At 32.0% G+C, this 15835-nt stretch overlaps 1 protein-coding gene across 1 annotated transcript in view; it reads left to right on the forward strand.

The window, feature by feature from the left end:
* LOC148281996 (matrix metalloproteinase-2-like) overlaps positions 1-15075 on the forward strand; it is a gene marked incomplete at its 5' end in the record, with an annotated part of 51806 nt that extends 36731 nt beyond the window's left edge. Inside the window, 6 exons of the mRNA XM_088225764.1 lie at positions 7137-7295; positions 8124-8857; positions 11444-11585; positions 11832-11991; positions 13308-13411; positions 14761-15075. Of these exons, the coding sequence (XP_088081890.1) occupies positions 7137-7295; positions 8124-8857; positions 11444-11585; positions 11832-11991; positions 13308-13411; positions 14761-15038 (1577 nt within the window). The remainder of the gene's footprint in view (positions 1-7136; positions 7296-8123; positions 8858-11443; positions 11586-11831; positions 11992-13307; positions 13412-14760) is intronic.
* Positions 15076-15835: the final 760 nt, after the last annotated feature.

Raw genomic sequence — 15835 nt, forward strand, 5'->3', positions numbered from 1 at the left:
TGTGCTTTGCAACTGTTTTAATATACCACAAACTTTGCAATCAATTAAGTAAAATATCGTAAAGAACACTGCATGAATTATTATGCTACAGTGTTATTCTTATATTTTGACCCTTAAAAGGCTGTGCTAAAAAATTCCTTTACATGCGGTGATGTAACATTGTGTTACTTCATGTAAATGACAGAATATTCCGAAGTTCAGACATTTAAAATAAAAATAAAGGCATACTGTTGAATAATGCATTTTCCATAATTTTTAAAAAAATATTATATAATTAAGGCCTCCTGTAGCAAAATAAATTAAAAATCATAAATACGCCGGTCATATAACTAAGACGCACTCCCGCATATTGCCAATAACCAACTGACTGATTGAACGAATTTCTCCTTTTGTTTTTGTCTCTTTCACACAAGCACCGGCCACAGAACAGCGCCTTTGTCTTTCTTGCTATAGTTTTATTTTCGTGCTCTTTCTTATTCAGTAATACAGATTTAATGTGGTATTGGCATCACTTTCATTCGTATAATTATTTTTCGCAAGCTCCCACCTCGGCCTATCAAACATTGGACAGTATATAAGAAGATGTTCTACAGTCTGCTCAGTGATGCCATCACGTGGACAGGAACTATCGTCTCGCAGTCTAAAGCGATGCAGATATTCCCTCATGCATCCATGTCCCGAGAGAGCCTGAGTTAATTCATAAGTCAGCGTTTCATACTTCCAAAATGTTTTGGCCTCGTCTGTGCTTCTCAAAAGTTGCTTCTCAAAAGAAAACGTCCATTTGATGATTACAAAAAATACAACTTCATCATTTAAATAAATAAGAGAGATATCAAGTCTTGTATCCGATGTAGATTCGTGTTTCATCATAGACACAAGAGTTAACAGTCAAATGAGCAAATACCACAAAAATACTGTCATTATAGTGTCAATATACACTTTACGATCATTTAATAATTTTTAAAAGTTTTTTTTTGCTCTCTTGCAAAATGATCTATTTAGACATACCACAGTGCACTTCTGGGGTTGCGATATTTATCCGTCTTTTTCCAAGAGGAAAGTAGCAATCATTTTTATAACTAATGCTGAAAATCCGAGTGTCAAAAGAAATTAACAAAACTAATGGAAAAGATAATCATATACCAATACTTATTCCTACCATATTACTTTCATAATATAATATTATTATAAGACATTAAGATATAGGTAATATATAGAGATGACACTCCATACAAATCCGAGCTAAAAAGTCGTCCCTAAAGGAAAGGGAATGACCAGCAGAGGGAGCAAGTGTCATCACGTCATATCACGCCGACTTTGGCAAGCAAAACACGTAGAACAGTAAAAAGCACGGACTGTTTACATCGGTCTACTGTAAGTCCTATTCAGTATATCGCTCCCTTCCCCATACGCGTCACTTTTGTTTGTCGTTTCACTATACCCCTGAATGACTGATCAGGACAGAGACAAGAGATAACTCACGAATTGGTAACATATAAATAAGACGTTTTTTGACATTGAAATAGCTATTTTAAACAAGTATTGATTAGGATAAGAAACATTGCTTACCGGTGAAAGTTTAAATCTTCGCTTTTCCAGATCGATTTGTGCAGTATCTAAGCGTACATATAGGCATTTTAGTAATTGCGAGGAGAAAAGTAGCCGGGGAATGTTCGCAACAGACTAAAATCCGTTCTATCAAACATATGCTAATTGGCCGCGGGTTGAGGGACCATATTCCGAATGCTCATGCTTACTCTAGTTATATACCTCAATGTTATTAGACCATTTTCAATTCAATTCAATTTTATTTATCATTCTATCTCTAACACTATTTTATCAGAACTGCACATTTTTTTTTATTTTGTAATATTGTTTTCTTTTTACGAGTATATGTACTAGCTTTTACCCGAGGTTTCGCTCACGTGGTATTAGGAGAAATTATTTAGGTAATGAATTGGATGTGTCATTTATCAATAAGAGTTTTCGTTTATCAATAAGCATTTTCCCGGTGGAATTATATATTTTATCGGGATTAAAAGTAGCTCGGTCTTTCAACTATCGCTATGAAAGAAATACGATGATCCGTTTTTCACAAATGCGAAATCCTTTTTTTTTCTTCTTTTTTTTCCTTTATTATGGCCATTACCATTCTTGGTAATACTAGGTAATACAAACAGTGTTTACATATGTTAAATGGGAGCAAAACAATATTACAGACAAGACAGAAAAAACCTCAGAGTAATAATGCGTAACCTAGAGAGGAGCCCAAACGTAGGAAAACCATTATATGACTATTGGGTATTAAGTTAGCTACAGTTCGCAGCAAAACAATGGGCCGTACTCAGGTCGAGAATCACCAAATGGATATTAATTTGCATTGTAATTACTTTTAAATATGTACCGTTTGTCATTGCAGGGTTATTCTAATATATTTATCTATAATTCGCTTATATTTATTTTATAAAACTGAAAATACATGTTTGTGTTTATTTTTTTATTTATTTATTCATTTTATTCACAATATATTTATATTATATTTATTGAGACATAAATCCCAACTTAATTGAACCAAAATCCTGTGTTGAGTTTACATTTTTACATTTTTTTTACATTTTTTTTTTGCACCACAACAGGCCAGGAGGCCTAATTACAGTGGTGAATTACATCACAGAGCACCCAGGCTTGAGAAAAATCACATTTTAATTTTTGTGTTCTCACCGGGAATCGAACCCGGAACCTTCCGTGCGTGAGTCAAGCGTCTTGACCACTACACCACGGAGGCCGCGGAGTTTGTTTGTTTGTCCGTCACATCTCCGAAATGGCGAGTCGTAGCGGCCTGAAATTTGGACACGTCATTTTAGGTGTGATTTCAAGGTTAACGTCGCTATTTTCGAGTAAAATTTCAATCGACCTCTACTCGATAAAAACTCAAACTTTATATGGATGCCTAGTGCGGCCCTAACACATTGCCCATAATCAACTGTCATTATCAACAATAAACATACTTTAATTCACAAATTTATCTCCTAAATTGAGAAAAAATAGTATATGTAGTAAATATGTTGATATAAAGAAAGTTTTTAAGCAACATAATACTCGTGTCGGGACAATAAATGCCAAAAATCAATGTAAATCATCAGAAAATATTCTGAATCAATTACCTGTGAAAACTGATTCCTTTAACACTTTTAACGCTCGTACTGCTGCAACCAAACATACTGTAATTCACCATAGTCGTTTATAATTTATTACAACGTAAATATCCAAGTTATTTACAAAGCCAAGCACAGCTACAAAAGCATCCAATCGAACCGTTATGTTTATGTTGTCAAACAAAACAAAATGGCCACCAATTGGTTGCTAACCAACAAACCAACATCGCTTGCGTTCCATGAAACATAGTAATAGGGCTTCTCTCTAGGTTACGCATTATTATTGAGGAAAAAACAGATAAACTTTATACATTTTTAAAATACATGGAACATAATAGATCAACCTAATACAAACCAAAACTAAAAGCAAACAAAACTAACCATAGATAAAGTAAGTCAATTATAGAAATTAAAATAATTAATTTCAAATTTATTATTTTTGACATCCTACCTTACCGCCTACTCATTTTCAAATAATGGCGTTCATTGTTGATAATTATTGTATTTTTTCATTGTAATTATTTTTAATTTTGGTTGAAAAATAAGTATCCTATTTTACTATCCCTATCTATCCCTGTGCAAAAAATTATGTCAATCGGTCGCTCCGTTTAGACGTGAAGGAAACACAAACAAGCACACTTTTGTATTTATAATATTAGTATGGAAGGCAGTATAGGTAGATATTGTAATATGTATAATCACAGAATCATAATAATATACTGTATTGTAGGTATATTATAAGGATTTTTTCTCCTAAATTCTTTGTCTTGTTTTTTATTTAAATGACATCATTACACAATTTAAATAAATATGTCATTCATTGCAGATAGTGATCTTTATTTTTTTTTCTACACCAAATTTATCTGTGTCCAGGCGAATGAAGAGTACAGTTCTGTGTGCGAAAGAGAACCTAAATTCCGGACAAGTATTTTTGACTCGATGGTCATTCTCAGGTAAACAACCTGAAAAAGGAAATCAAGTGAAAAAAACTCCGCCTCGTAGTGTAATGGTTAGCGCGTTTGCCTATCATGCTAGAGGTCCCGGGTTCAATTCCTTGGAGGGTCGACATAAATATTTGTTTATAAAATGGTTTTACTTTGGGAAATTTTACTGTCCCTGGACCTGAAGCGTAAGACTGATCATATTATCTTCCCGAAACAGATGATACAGATACGTTGCATTTACTTCACCAATGCAGTCCCCTTTGCACCATCAGGTGCGGATTTCATCAGGGTTAGATGATGATGATTACATCAAGTAGGCTGGGTAGTTAAGTTAAGGGTGAATTGCGAGCGAGATGCAAGAGTGTGTTGTTAGTGTGAGGTGTGAATGTGTGATTGAGTAGGGTAATTATGTGAACTGTGAGTGCGTAGGGTTAGTGCGTAATATATGTGAGTAAAGTGAAACCACAACAACAAAGATATGAACCGGATAGTGGTCCCGTGTTAGTATTGTGGACTCACGGACCAAAGGTCTCGGGTTCAAATCCAACTCTACCACAACTCAATTTAAATTTTTCCAGCACAAGTTATATACGACTTTTAGGAAATGGTCTGAAAATTCAAATATTTTAGTAAGTAATAAGAACTCAAGTAATTCAATTTTTTTTAAAGGTTTCAGCTTCTCAACTTAAATTAAATCAATCAATGGAAACGAGCCATAAGCCCTGTAAATGCCTAGACTTCCATATTTCCTTCTCTAAAATATCCTCCATATCGGTTGTAATGTGGAAATTAACTTATTGACGAATTAATACGTAAAAATCGAAGCTTGTAGAAGCTTAGGAAGTAGTTCCTGAAACCATATAATACAAAAATAGACAGAACTAAGAACGCGATTAACACGTGACCCAACCCAATTCGTTACTAAAATAACCACGAAATCCGCTCACAAAGTTATACGCGTGTTTGCAAAATAGTTGAAAACGCTAAATCTCTTAACAACAATTGTTGTTTTTTTTACCAAAATCGTTTTTGATCCTTTTATAGTAGATCTACAGTGAAACTCCCTCGTAATTGTGAAAAAAATCTAGCAAAAATCCCAGCGTTCCAATTTCTCTTTTACATCAATAATTCATTTTGTGTTGTTCCATAATTCTAATAATAAAATTTTGGAGATTTAGTTCTAAAAATGTTTCCCCAACGTTTGCAGTGGAATTTCAAAACGAACCTGTCTATAGTATTTTGTTTATCAACATTAGGTCAGAAGCAATACATTCCCCTCTACATCATTACGAATTTATAATACGAATAATGTCGAAATATGTTTGGTTTTAATCTACGAAGTTTGTGTAAATAAGCTTCAGGAATTCAAAAACGAATCTAATGGATAATGTATACGATAGTATATAAAACATTTAGAAAATGTCGTTTTTTTATGTAGGTACATATAAATTCGTTAACGTATCTAAGCATAATGATATTTTTATGTGTACATGACATGATATCTACATAAATTTGCGCTTTACTGTGTGCAAATAAGTAGTGGCGTTTACAGAAAATTACGTTTTATTCTGTGAAATCATGATTGTCTTTGAATACGTAACACATCTATAGAAAATAGCGTTTTTTATTGATAAATACGTAACACATCTACAGAAAACAAAGTTTTTGTGAAAAATTATGTGTAAATAAAACTATGTGTAAATACTAAATACATAAAACTTTGAAAGAATACTTTTCTATGTTTAAATTCGCTAGCGTATCAACAGAAAAACGTATGTGTGGTTAACATATTTACAGAAGATAGCGCTTTTATATTTGTAAATACTTAACGTATCCACAGAAAAAAGCGTTTTTCAATAAGGTTTTTCTATGCGTAAATTCTTAATACATAAAACGTAGAAAAAAATACTTATCTGTATAAATATACGTTAACATAACATATTTTTTTTATAAATGAGTTAATACTAAATAGGAACATTAACACGTAGAAATTATAGTATCAACGTGTTTCGTTTTTAGGTGATACCATGTGTGTTGGATTTGTTCCGACGTTTCGGCTACCATTGCAGGAGCCATCTTCAGGGTAAACTGAGTGTTTTGTAGAAAAAAGTGTGTGTTTAAGTACTAGTAATTTGTACCGCGTCGCAGTCGGCAGTAGGCACATTTCTATTCATTTTTGTAGTATGTAGTGCTAGGAACCATGTTGAGTTTAATTTAAGCCCCTCATTGAGATTAAGCTTTTTTTAGGTGGCTCCTGCAATGGTAGCCGAAACGTCGGAACAAATCCAGCACACACGTTATCACCAAAAAAAACATATTGATAACAGTGACCGTGAAAACCTTCGCACTTATTTAAAATAGAGTATCTTTTCGCTTGAAAATGTACTGAAAATAGCATTTTTCAATATACCTCCATATAAAAAAAATAATAAAAATAATTAAATAATGTTTCTCAATGTTCTATCGTTTTTTGTTCGCTGATAAACAAAAACGAAAAAAAAATGTCATAACCGTGATCACTGTGACGTAAGTACATAAAACAAAAAAAACTATGATCACATGGCACTTATAAAATAAATACCTAAGAACAAATATTTGAGTACATCCAAATATTTGTAAACATGGATACCTACTGGATTTGATCCGCTGGGGATTTAATCAAGATATTTTGAACAGAGATGAATAAATCTATTTCAACCAGTACTGCCGGGTACGCGGGTACTAAAGATTCAGATGATTGAGACTTAATTTTTTTATATTTTTTTTATGTTTTGAAGCATTTGTATTTTTTTTTTGATAAAAATAAATGCTTGCATTCTTATAATTTACCCAAATATTTAATTTTAAAGGCCATTTTCAACGAGTTTTAAATAACTCACTATTATAAAATCAAGTTTTGTTAGGGTGGGGTTCGAACCGCGGACTTTTGATCCGTGAGTCTAAGACACTTGCCACGGGACCAGAACCCGATACAAATTATTATTATTGTAGTAAATATAATTTAATATAATTATTAATGCAGTAAATATAATTTCAGGTACATCATTATTCGCAGTCGCGGCTCACGAGTTCGGGCACTCTCTGGGCCTCAGTCATAGCTCTGTAGAAGGAGCTCTCATGTACCCCTGGTATCAAGGACTTAAACCCAACTTCCAATTGCCTGAAGATGATAGACTCGGTATTCAAAACATGTATGGTGAGTTACTCTAAGTCACCTACAACCAAAAGAAAAAACAATAAGTTCACAATCATCTCATGATGAATAATTATATCAAAATGGCAGCAGATCTTCAGCATTCCGCTGTCCTGTCCACAGGGGCATATTTCTAAAGCTGGGATTGCATAGAGATACAATAAGGAGGACGAATAAAATAATAAAAAGGCATTTTTTCTACGTACATTTACAACAGAAAAAAGCGCCCGAGCGACAAGCAAACGTCGAGCAAATGACTATTGTCCTACTGCCCTGTCCGTGCGCAATCACACGATCCATTGTCCTGTGGTTATATCCTACCGTCTATGTCTGGGAAAATGTTTCGGTCTATTGTCCTGTCTTCCAAATTGTTGTAACAACGAGGACAATAGACACAATCTGTGACAAAACAATATTGTATCGTCCTCATGTGAACGCTACCTACTCTAAACCGCGACAACTTTTTTTAGATTTTTCCCTTAATTTAACTACTAAGCGATGAGTAATTATACATCTTCGTTCGTATGTCTAGTTTTAACAATGTTTGAAAGCTGGCATCTTTTACTGATCATTTCTAAATATTAGACCTTACTGGTACCCTACTTATTCCCCGAATATTTAGAAAAAAAACTCGTTTCAACAATTCAAAAAAATATTATTCTTTTAATCATAATGCGAAAGACCAAAACTTATTAATGTGCTTCTAATTGGTGAACCTCTTAATTGAATTTCTCAACCTGTTTACCACTTTGTTATTTGATATAAATGTGAATATCTATTTAAAACAAAATATGATATCAGACTTGTTATCATTTGTATATTATTTGACAGGAATCAAAGAAGGCAGAATGTGGGGTAAAATTCCACCCAACCTACCGACTGAAGCCCCGAGAGTATACACAACTGAAAGACCAGACATTTACCCGGACAGGCCTCGGTACCCTGTTCATTATCCAGAGAGATACCCTGACTCCAGCTACCCGCGATACAGACCTACTCCAGCGCCCCGAAGGCCGACCTACACCGAAAGGCCACCCAACCGCCGGCCCGAACATCCGGGGCGAAGGCCACAATACCCCGATCAACGACCGCAGTACCCAGAAAACCCGGATCCTAGACCAGATTACCCTGAAAAACGACCTATCGTTCCTGCTAGAAGACCCGAGTATACTCCTCCTAGAAACTATCCAGATAGACGACCGAGCTATGCAACACCGAGGCCACGAATTCCCGCAAGAGTTCCCGAGGAGAACCCCGACAGAAGAACTCATAAATATTATCCAGAGTCCAAACCGCACCACCCCCATCCATCAGCAAGACCACACGTCCCTCACACAACTTCTACGGAATATCCTCACCACCCCAGTAAGCCAGAAATTCCCAGAAAACCCCACTCTCCTAAGAAGCCGTATTTCAATCCTGACAAAGCTTGGAGGCCTGAGAAGCGACCGTCCACTGAAGTTACTCCAACTGGAGAAACCAAAGCACCAAAACCTGACTCTTGCAACACCAACTATGATGCTGTTGCATTAATCAGAGGGGAAGTTTTCATTTTCAAATCACAAGTGAGTAGCAATATTTCAAATTACCGTAAAATTCAGACAAGTGATAATATCAATTACCTAGGCAGTTATAAATTAAAATACTTGGTATACTTCCACTAATTTTGTTGACTAATTGGCGTTTTCATGCTCTAGCAAGCATTTTCAGACTGGTAAACATTATACAGAGTTATTAGTATTTATACAAAACAAAATATTATCGTAAGTAAATCGGAAAGTAACAGCTTTAACATTAAAGAAAATTATTAAAAGTAGATTTTATAGTTAAAAAAACATGTATCAATTTTGTAATTATATTAATAAAAAAATAAAATAAGTACATTTCAAAAAATTCCAAAACATTACAAAAATGTTTCTGTGCAAATGAAAGGGACAATGTTATAGAATACGAAAATTTAAGTTATTGTACAATTATAATGGGATTTCATCAAGAATTGTTAATGAATAATATAAATTAAAGAGACTTAAAATCCTTCTACTTTGCACTGGCAAACTCTATCATGACGTACGGTGTAATTGCTTGGGGTAGCTGTACCAAGACAGAGTTGGACCCAGCAGCAAAAGCACAGAAGTCATTGATAAGAACCATTCTAAAAAAGCCTTTTAGATATCAGAGTGATTCTTTATTCAAGGAGTTTGCAGTGCTTGATATAAGACAGCAATATTTACTGAGAGCAGTGGTGGTCACTCACATTAACAGAGATATACATCCATCAGTTGCCTATCAATATGAGACTCGGAGTTCCAGTAACGATCTGATTTCTCGACAAATAGTTAGAACTTCCTTGGCACAGAGACAATACTCCTACATAGGACAAAAGCTTTATAATATAATGCCAGAGTCATGGAAATGTTGCAAGAACCACAAGCTAAAGAGGTTGCTGGCTACTTTCCTTGGAGAAATTGGTCGCAGGGAGTCTGAGGGGTTAATGGCGGCTGTTAGATGGCCAACACATGTTTTAATTTAAATTGTTAATATATATTTTTAGTTTTTTGCTGATTTAATTTTTTTGCTGATTTAACTTTTAAGATCCTCATGACTTTTTAACTTGTTTTAACTATGTATTTATTTTTTTTTAATTTTTATCACATCTTTTACTTTATTCTTTAATATGCTGTTTTTTTTTTTTCTTTCTTTAAATACGCTTTTTGCTATACAACATACATTCATTTTTTTATTATGACTTTAAATATGTTTCTTACTATGTATTCTGTTTTTATGTTTTTACTGCATTTATTACTTTGTTTTAATAATTTATTTTTTTTGCTACGTTTTTTTTTACTACATTTTTTACTATGTTTTTACTACATTTTTACTATGTTTTTACTACAATTTTACTATGTTTTTACTATGTTTTTACTACAATTTTACTATGTTTTTACTACATTTTTACCATGTTTTTACTCCATTTTTTACTTTGTTTTTCACTTTGTCCTGTATCTTTATAACTGTTTCTATAAATTGATTACTGTTTTTTATATTTTTTTTGACTGTTTTAGAACGGGGTAAATAGCCCTAGTTAAACAGTCAAAGCAACTTTACATAAATTATAATTTTGTGTATGTAATATAATGATAATAAATAAATAAATAAATAAATAAATCTAACATGATAATATTGTTTTTGATTTTCTTGTAACGGGATATAAAACCCTAATTAGGCAATAAACATAATATATCCAAAAATTATATTATATAGTATTTGTTTAATCAGAAAACACCAAATGTACTTATAATTTTCTCAAACTGAACGGTTTGGGTAGGTAGGAAGAAATTGCCTTAAGGCAATTTGCCGGCCTTTCTTTCTTCTCTGGTCTCAACCTTAGGATTGGCTGACAGCAATTACTATCATTCTTCTCCTCCATTCCTCCCTGTCTTGTGCGGCTCTTTTAAAGTCAACATATGATGAGCAGCTCACGTCCTCTAATAGGTCCTCCAGGTACTCTCGGCGTGGGCGTCCCCTAGAATTTGTCCCCTCGGTCATCCCCTCCATTATGACATGCAGGAGGCCTTCTTGACGTATTACATGGCCGATCCATCTCGCTCGCTTTTCGGACAAGGTCCTGAGCAGGTGCCTTCTACCTTCGATTCTTTGGAGAACCTCCTCATTTGTTATGTGGTCTCTCCAGGAAATTCCTAGTAGTCTTCTATAGGACCACATCTCAAAAGCCTCTAGTCTCCGTTTATCTCTTTCGGATAGGCACCATGTCTACCAGCCCATACATCAAGATACTCCATACATAGGTCTTGATTAGGAGTATTCTTAGTTTTAGGTCTATATTATTTGATTCTATTATTTTTGACCTTTTATTAAATGTAAGTCTAGCTTGATGTATACGGCTGTCGGCCTCGCTCTTAGACCGACCGTCCCACGTTATTTTGCTCCCGAGGTAGACAAATTATATGTATATAAAGTGTAAAAAAAAAATAAAATAAATAATAATTACAAATTCAGAGTCAAAGACAAACAAATAATTGTTTTCAATTTGACTTGCAGTATTCGTTTGATTAAAATATTTTTATTCTTATTATGTGATGTATGTAGTTTGTTTGAATATGCAAATGTTTCTTTATTGTAATACTTTCCAGTATTTATGGAGAATTGGTGACATGGGAGTAATGGAAGGCTTCCCAACCTTTATTAACCGAATGTGGAGTGGATTACCAGGGAGTCTAACCCATGTTGATGCTGTATATGAAAGACCTGACAGAAAAATTGTGTTCTTTATTGGTAAGTTTATAAAATATGTAAATAGCTTACGCATCCTTTTAAAATAACTTTATCAAAACTGTAGTTTTGAATTTGGTAGACACTTTACTAGCTATAAATAACTGTGAAAATTGAATATAGTTGTGGTTGAGAAAGGTTATACGTCAGGCTTTAAATTACCAAATAGTCATTTCAAATTATATCTTGCATATTGATTTTACTTCCGACGCAAACCTGTAAAATTTTAACCATTGATATTTTTTTCAGGAAAAGAATATTACGTCTTCAACGCCAGCAACCTAGAAGATGGATATCCAAAGAGTTTAAGTAACTTAGGTCTCCCACACACCCTGGAACATTTGAATGCGGCCATGGTTTGGGGACATAATGGCAAAACATACTTTTACAATGAAACAATGTATTGGAAGTGAGTTAATATTCCTTGTTTTGTATTACTAACTACGCTTTCTATAATTAGCATAAATAGATACATAATTAGATGTATTTAGTTTAAAAACATTTATACATAACACAAGGTATATTGGCCCACAAACAAAAACAGTATAATAACACTATAATTATAGTGCCCATTCGGATTCATTAAAGTGTGTCCAGAATTTTTTTTAAATATTTATTTTTAACTCGATATTCCCACAGCAATATGTTATTGTAATCAATATTTAATTATATCTTTGGCAAATCTACATCATGAAACGTTTTGATTCTTACTTTTTATTTCTTCATCGTAGTCTATTTTTTTATTTTAAAAGTTCTAGAACTATAATTAATGTACTCACCGCCTATCTCCAGATACAGTTATGAAAACTATTACGAAAAGGGGGACAGATATTATATTTGCTTTCTAGTGTCTTAGAACTTAGAAATCGAGCCTCAATGAGTTTTTTGTTTGCTACATATGATATTTAGAAACTATCTGATAACAATGTTTAAAAATAACTCAATACAATAAAACAGATTGCTAATAATAGACATAGTAAATCAAAAGCAAAAAACCATAAATAAATATTTATATTCTACTCCTCTAATAAATAAAACTAACCCACAATAATGGAGACATATTATTTTTATAAATGTCAATTTTTCTAAACAATTATCTAATTCACTTCCATCAAATATAAAACCTGCATTCTACACAACTAATAATTAGATACATTGTTGAAAAATCACAATGATAGTCCCTAAATAATTTAATAAATATGGCATAATACATATATACATTAAATTCTAATGATTACGATTCAATTATAATATAATAATATAATAATACATTGGAAAAACTAAAAGAAAGATTAATATTTGAGTAGAAGAACACTTAAGGTGCCTAAATTAGGATAATTTTTCTGAATTTGCAAACCATCTGATAAAAAATAAAGATATTAAAGGTTTTACATGTTGAAAATATAACATTAAAATTGGACAACTTTGAAATCTGAGAATTAGAAAAATTGATAAATAATAACAAAAAAGTTATAAAATATCAAATAAACAGTATTTCCTGTAGTGGACTCCTGTCTTATTTTATAATTTTATTAGTACAAATGATCAAATTTCAACCCTCTATACAATAGAGCGAAAGGACGTCCCTATAAGAGGGTCGCAAATCGTTACTCTGATATTCAAATAGTATATAGCATATTGTATCAAGGCTCAAATTAAAATATTATATCAAAATTTGATTTGTTCTTATCTTTTGATTTTATGGGTATTTTTTTTTTTTTGCAGATACGATGAAGATGTTGGCAAAGTTGAATTGGATTATCCTCGAGACATGTCCATGTGGAAAGGAGTTGGAAACAACATTGATTCTGTTTTTCAATGGAAAGATGGTAATTAAATCAAAATAATATCTAAATTCCTAAATTCCACACAAGTCAAAATAGTTTTGTTTTCAAAGGAGTAAAAAAATTACAGTAATCTCCCTAATGAACTAAAAACTATTAAAATTAATATATCAGTAAATAAATTCAAATTCAATTGACAGAAATTTTTTGTACCCGAGTAAAAACAGCTTTCTATTTTAATTAGTATCACTGTATTATTATTTCCTGTTTTTCTTATTATTGGGTATAATTTTAATTTTTTTCCCATTTATATTAAAAATCTTAAAACTTCAAATGACTATTTAAATATAAAAGTGTAAATCACTCTCCAAGCACAAGAGCTAGTCTCTTTTTGGAAAGTAACATTAGAAGAATTTAAAAGAAGATAGTATAGAAAAACAACAAAAATCAATCGTTTAATTATATTATCAATATTAAAAAAAATACAAATAAAATTATCTTTATTTTAACTAAATGAAAATTCGTATTGCTTTTGAAAAGATGTAATAAAATTGTAGTTTCAATTAAGTTAAACTTTGTTTATTGGTCAATTGCTTTCATATTGTATTGAATAATATCCATACAACTCAAAACCAAATTAATCTATGAAGTTAGTTGGTGGGTAGGTAATGATGTCATTATTGATTATCATAATTGTTAGTAGTTGGAATTTTTACACATTGCCCCAACTTTTGCTCTGGTGATATCTGTACTTTAGAAGATAAAACACGGGAGTCTACTTTATGCCATTGTGAAGTCAAAATTGCAGAAATTTTCGCAATAAGCTATTCTACATGAGTAAATTCATGAAAATAAAACACAGAAGTCCACGTTAGTTATAAAAATGTTTTTTTTATGACAATGCAAAAACATCAGTTGTCCCAGATATGCCTTTTTAATATATACTCTTATTATTTTGCATTGAAAGTTCTTTATAGATTGAAATTATCTCACTTGGTTCAAGGGTTTTAATGTTTTGAAAATCGCACTATCACAAAATATTGTTTCCTGAACATTTCGTTCAATGTGACTCCCGTGGTTTAATCCTTGAAGGTACAGTATTATATAAATATGACATGTATTTATATTATGTATATGTAAATAAATATTCAAATAACATTCTGCAAAATAATTGTCATTAACTTCCAACCGTACATCTATATAAACCTAATGGCACATAATATATATTTTTTGAAAGCTTGTATTTGACTATCTTTATCACCAAGTACATTTGACACATTAGGCAGACAAAAACTTTAATAAATGGTTTGACGGTCTGCCTTTATTATAAAACAAACAAATAATTTCGTATGATGGATAGTTATGTATTTACATATGTTTTTTATTTTTTACAGGGAAAACATATTTTTTTAAGGGCAAAGGTTTCTGGAAGTTCAACGATTTACATATGAGAGTAGAAAATGAGAAACAAATTCTATCCGGCCCATTCTGGATGGGATGTCGGTATCCCGGTGATGATGGCTATTCTGTTGGCAATAAACAACCGTACCAGGGACTTCCACCATCACCAACTAGTACCTTTGATATGTCCAAAGGACATTCACTAACGTACAATCCATGTATATTATTAACAATTACAATATATTTTATTTTAAATACAGAGCTAACGTGAACTTGTATACAATATGCTTGTAAAGCTTTCACAAAAATCATAGAAACATTTCATTTAGCCGGGAAATAAATAGCGTACTTTAAGAAATTTGGTGAATATAGGATTTATTTAGTTAATTTTTATACTTTTTTCATCTATAGGTAGAATTCATTTTAATTTATATTTATGAGTAATTAATCAATGCAAACATAATATGTGTTTTTGCTATTGCAGATTTATTAATTTTATCAAAGGCCTGTAATAATTTGATTACACACATCATATTTTTTTTTTAAAGATTGTTTTTCTTCAGTTTTACTGAACAACAGTAATTCAAAGATATGATAATTATTTACTTTAAGTTAAGATTAGACTATTAAACAAATGCGCTTACACATAAGGAAAACAATAAGTTTATTTTACATACCTATATTGAGAAAGTCAGTACATTGATTGTAACTTTTGAAATAAGTAATTTAATTGTTTTTGTATTTCCTAATTTACGAAAGACATTATTTCAACCGATAAAAAAAAGTATAATGTGTAATGGTTGTAAAACCACTTTGTACAATATTGTCGATGAACAAACAATATTACCGTGGAGGCTTAAAGTATATATGTGAGGTAATGTGATCGAAAACAACTGTTGGTATCTATCTACATAGGATTAACAAGACTAAATCAAGTAGTGTTTGATACATATTACGGTAATTCTATTTACACTTATAATAAAATATTCATAGCTCCATAAGCCTTCAATACGGCTAAATTAATTATGGTCCCACACTACGAATTCAACATTGTATGCATAAATGAAA

This window comes from Micrasema longulum, unplaced genomic scaffold, assembly GCF_059751315.1.
Source record: "Micrasema longulum isolate JH-2025_06_02 unplaced genomic scaffold, ASM5975131v1 h1tg000384l, whole genome shotgun sequence".
Lineage (NCBI taxonomy): Eukaryota > Metazoa > Arthropoda > Insecta > Trichoptera > Brachycentridae > Micrasema > Micrasema longulum.